The sequence below is a fragment of the Propithecus coquereli genome, unplaced genomic scaffold, assembly GCF_000956105.1.
Source record: "Propithecus coquereli isolate 6110/MARCELLA unplaced genomic scaffold, Pcoq_1.0 Scaffold95, whole genome shotgun sequence".
Lineage (NCBI taxonomy): Eukaryota > Metazoa > Chordata > Mammalia > Primates > Indriidae > Propithecus > Propithecus coquereli.
In genome coordinates this window covers 6,416,643-6,421,453 of record NW_012155840.1, presented here as the reverse complement: position 1 = coordinate 6,421,453, position 4,811 = coordinate 6,416,643, and the positions used below count along the sequence as shown (strand labels likewise).

Below are 4,811 nucleotides of genomic sequence, written 5' to 3'. Positions count from 1 at the left end.
ATTATCAAAAAGACAAAAGATGTTTAGCAAGCATATGGAGAAAGGGGAACCCCTGCACACTGTTGGGAATGCAAATTAGTACAGCCATTACGGAGCTTCCTCATACTATTAAAGAAAGAATATGGAGTTTCCTCAAAAAATTAAAAATAGAACTACCACATGATCTAGCAATTCCACTACTAGGTATACATCCAAAGTAAATAAAATCAGCATGTGGAAGAGATATCTACGCTCCCATGTTCACTGCATCATTATTCCTAATACCAAGATATGGAATCAACCTAAGCGTCCTATCAATGGATGAACAGAAGAAGAAAATGTGATATATATACACAATGGAACACTAGTTAGCCTTCAAAAATGAGGAAATCTTGTCATTTGTAACAATATGAATGAACCCAGATGACACTATATAAGTGAAATAAGCCAGGTACAGAAAGACAAATACTACATGATCTCATATGTGAAAACTAAGAAAGTTAAACTCAGAAATACAGAGTAGAATCGTGGTTATGGGGCTTCAGGAGGTTGGGGAGATGTTGGTCAAAGGATACAAAGTTTTAATTAGACAGGAGGAATAAATTCAAGAAGACACTTATTGTACAATATGGTGACTAAAGTTAATAACAATGTACTGTATTTTGAAAATTGCTAAGGAAGTAGATTTTAAGTGCTTCCACCACAAAAAATGGTAAGTATATGAGGTAACACGTTAATTAGCTCAATTCAGACATTCTACAATGTATACATTTCTCAAAGCATCATGTTCTACATGATAAATATATACAATTTTTATTTGTCAATTAAAAGAAAGAATTATACCCTCAAAACCACCTGAGAAATTTCATGAATAATAAAAGGTATAAAAAGTTATCATTCTTAATAAGCAGCATATTTAATAATGTCAATCCTACTTACCTTATTATAATAACCGTAAGTGATAGCATTTGGCTTTATCTTGGCAGTTTTCATTTCAAATAAGACCCTCACTGCCAAAACAGGATGACCCCAAAGTCCACAAAGCTGCATTACTACTCGATAGCATACCTAACAAAAGATGATACAAAAGCATCAGTAATTAGCACATTAGTCTATTTGTAAAGATTTTTAAATGACTTTATTCAATTCTTTTCAGAAAGTTATTAAGCACTATTTTCTCCTTTGTTCTGGTTTGAGCATCTTAGTAAATTATTTTAAAACCTATTCATTAATGCAAGTATTATCAACTATTTCACATAAGAACTATGTGCTCATGTCCCATTTGTTTGAGTAACTAAGTCTACACAAAGAGAATGACTATCACTCTCCATAACTTGAAAACGAATTCATTTCTAAAACCAAGTATGATTAAAATAGTTCTCTCCCCACTACGCTTATATTCTGTGCCAAAGGAATTAAAAACAGCATCTCCAGAATGCCTGTGTAACAAACAAGATTTGCCTTAAAAAGAATGAGAAGAAAGTACACCGTAATATTATTAGCAAAGACTGTTCATTTTAAATTCTAATCTGGTTCTAAATATCATTTATAGTTAATACCAGAAATAGTTTTTAAAGGGAAAAATAGCACAGAGAAAAGCCAAATAAGTGCCTCAGTTTCCTCAACCATTAACTGGATGATATCACTACCTACCTCTTAGGATGGTTCTGAGGCTTAAGAGAGATAATACATGAAAATGTTTTATGCATCATTCACTGACTGTTTACTAAGAGCCAGGCACTTTATGTATATTACCCAAATTAACCTTTTGAGGAAAGCACTTATTATTATCTACATTAGTGGTTCTCCAGGGGCAATTTTGGCCTCCAGGAGATGTGACAATGAGACCATCTTGATTGTCATGACATGTAGGGGGGAAAGGGATGCTACTGGCATCTAGTGGGTAGGGGGATGCTGCTAAACATCCTACAATGATAGCACAGGCCCCCAAATAAACAATTATGTGGGCTAAAATGCCAATAGTGCCAAAGTTGAGAAACTCAAGCCTACATTTTCAGATGAATAATCTGAAACACAAACAGACTATGTAACTCACCCTAAGACACAAGTCCTAAGTGGAGAGCCATTTACTAAAAGACTATTCCCTATCTGTTCCCTAATTAAGTTATATGAAGAATAAAATGAGGCTGGGCGTGGTGGCTCATGCCTGTAATGCTAGCACTCTGCAAGGCCAATGCAGGGACAGAGGGATTGCTTGAGCTCAGGAGTTTGAGACCAGCCTGAGCAAAAAGCAAGACCCTGTCTCTACTAAAAAAAGAAAAAAAAAAAAAAAATAGAAAAATTAGGCCAGCATCTGGCACAAGCCTGTAGTCCCAGCTACTCAGGAGGCTGAGGCAGGAGGATTGCTTGAGTCCAGAAGTTTGAAGTTGCAGTGAGCTACAATGACACCACTGCACTCTACCTGGGCAAAACTCTTTCTACAGAGCGAGACTCTGTCTCAAAAAAAAAAAAAAAATGAAATCAATATTATTTTCTGTTTATCAAGGGCAAACAATCTGGTCTAAGAGGTCTCTGCTTCATTCCAAAGCAGTAATTTTTAAATAAATACATTTAAAAATAAACAGTATGTGCTAGCTCTGTGAAACAGACTAATAGTTTTACCATTTTTGCTTAATGAAAATGCTTGAAAACACTTTAAAGCAACTGAGACCTAAATTTTCTTAAAAGTACAAAAGTAAAATTTATCTTAGTAATAATGATTCAGTTTGTCATACTTGCCTCATCTAGTGGATCCACATCTGTTTTCCTCATCTTAATAAGTACATCATATGCCTGTTGAAGTGCTCTGACCTTAGGATGAGAAACTCTAACATACGCTGGTAGACAAATAAACCATAGACTGTAACAATGACTGAACAGACACTTGGCCCACTGTGGTGGATTTGTGTAACATCTCTTCGCCAATTTATGAGCTGTTTTTATCTCCTAGAAAGAGAATAAATAAAATATTATGATATTTGCTGAAATACATTAGGATAGGGGGAGAAGTGAGAAGGAAAAGGGAGAGGAAAATTTAATGTAAAATTTGATCCTAAAATCAAGCATTTCATAGTTTTATTTTTGTGAGTGGCTTCCTACTTAGTACTACATAGTTCCCTAAACATTCATTTACAATAACACTTCATACTATATTGCAACTATTTGTTGGCAAGCATGTGCCTCCTAACAGACTAGAAATGCTTTAAAGGCAAAGATCATTCATATTCTTATAATGGTTAATAAGATGCCCTTCACACAGAAGGCACTCATGTTTGATGGGTGAAAGGATAACTAAAACCACCAACCCCAGATTTAATCATTTGTAGCTATGAGTACCTCAACCCCAATCCTGAAAAGTGATATTCTTCTCACTCCTCCCCGCCAAAGTTTACAATGCCCTAGGCTGTTTCCTGCCAAGATTTCTACTCTACCCTCCTAGCTACAGTCTGTGTTAATTACCTCACTGACTGATTCCTTAAAAAAAGAACTATTCCTTTGCAGTCAACACGAATTTTCCTATATAATAGTCTGATAGTCATGCTTTCTACTTCTGATTTTCATTCTGATTTAGGTGAAAGGGAGAATAGGTATCAAAATCATCTACTGAGCTTTATCAACCCATACATACTCCCAGCAATTAAGAGTCTTCCAGATATGTCAGACTGCCATTGTATACTTTGCACTAAAGATTCCTCTGCTAGCATGTGTTCCAAATAAAAGATGTTGGCGTATTAATTTTACTTTTGAACTCTATCTCCATGAGATGTGAAAATATATTTGAAAATACATGCCCTAGATTTTCCAAGATCTTAAGGTCTTTTTAATTTCCAGCTGCTAGCATAAAGAAAAAAAATTCTGCTGAAAATGAAACTTAGGGGCTGAGTAGCCAAATTCTCCCATTTTAGAAACTTGCCGTTAGTTAGCTGGTAACAGTAAAAGAAAAAAAAAATTCTTCAGTCTTCCCTTCAGACAACATTAAAAGAAATGAACTGTATGAAATTAGGGCATTCCCTAAATACATCTAAGATTTGGGGGACTATCCAAAAATTGGTAGAACCTGAACTAAGAATTTTATTCTAAAATTTTCCATGTTTTGAAGACCCTCAAAATGTCAGTGTTTGTATAAAGGATGTTTAATTTTAACTCATAACTAACCATAGCTTACTTCTTTACACCTAAATCAGAAGTAGTAGTAGTAAAGCAAGATGTCTAAATTGTTCTAAGTTAACTCACCTTAACTCCCTTTAGAATGTAATATTTGGTATAAAGTATATTTACATTAGCCAACAGGGAAATGCAAATTAAAACTACAATGAGATACTACTTCACACTCACTAGAAGACTATAATAAAAAAGACAGATAATAATAATTGACAAAGAAGTTATGAAATTGGAACCCTCATATACTGCTAGTGGGAATGTAAAAATGGTGCAGCCACTTCAGAAAACAGCCTGGCAGTGTCTCAAACATGCCTTGAACATAGAGTTACCATATGACACAGCAATTCTACTTCTAGGTATATACCCAGGAGAAATAAAAACATACATCCACACAAACACTTGTACACAAATATTCATCTGCATTATTCATAATAGCCAAAAAGTAAGAAGTACCCACCTGCCCATGAATGCATAAATAAAATGCGGTATACACACACACACACACACACACACACACACACACACACATACATACACACAATGGAATATTATTGAACAATAAAAAGAAATGAAGTACAATACATGCTGCAACATGGATAAACCCTGAAAACATGCTAAATGAAAGAAGCCAGTCACAAAAGAACACATATTATACAATTCTATTTTTTTTT

General features: G+C 34.6%; 1 protein-coding gene across 1 annotated transcript in view; it reads right to left on the bottom strand.

Annotated features, from left to right (window-relative positions):
* The window catches only part of DENND4C (DENN/MADD domain containing 4C), a 103,242-nt gene that overhangs the window by 34,206 nt on the left and 64,225 nt on the right, over positions 1-4,811 (bottom strand). The window contains exons 17-18 of the mRNA XM_012665047.1: positions 2,719-2,925; positions 919-1,047 (exon numbers count right to left, since the gene is read on the bottom strand). Coding sequence (XP_012520501.1) covers positions 919-1,047; positions 2,719-2,925 — 336 coding nt within the window. The remainder of the gene's footprint in view (positions 1-918; positions 1,048-2,718; positions 2,926-4,811) is intronic.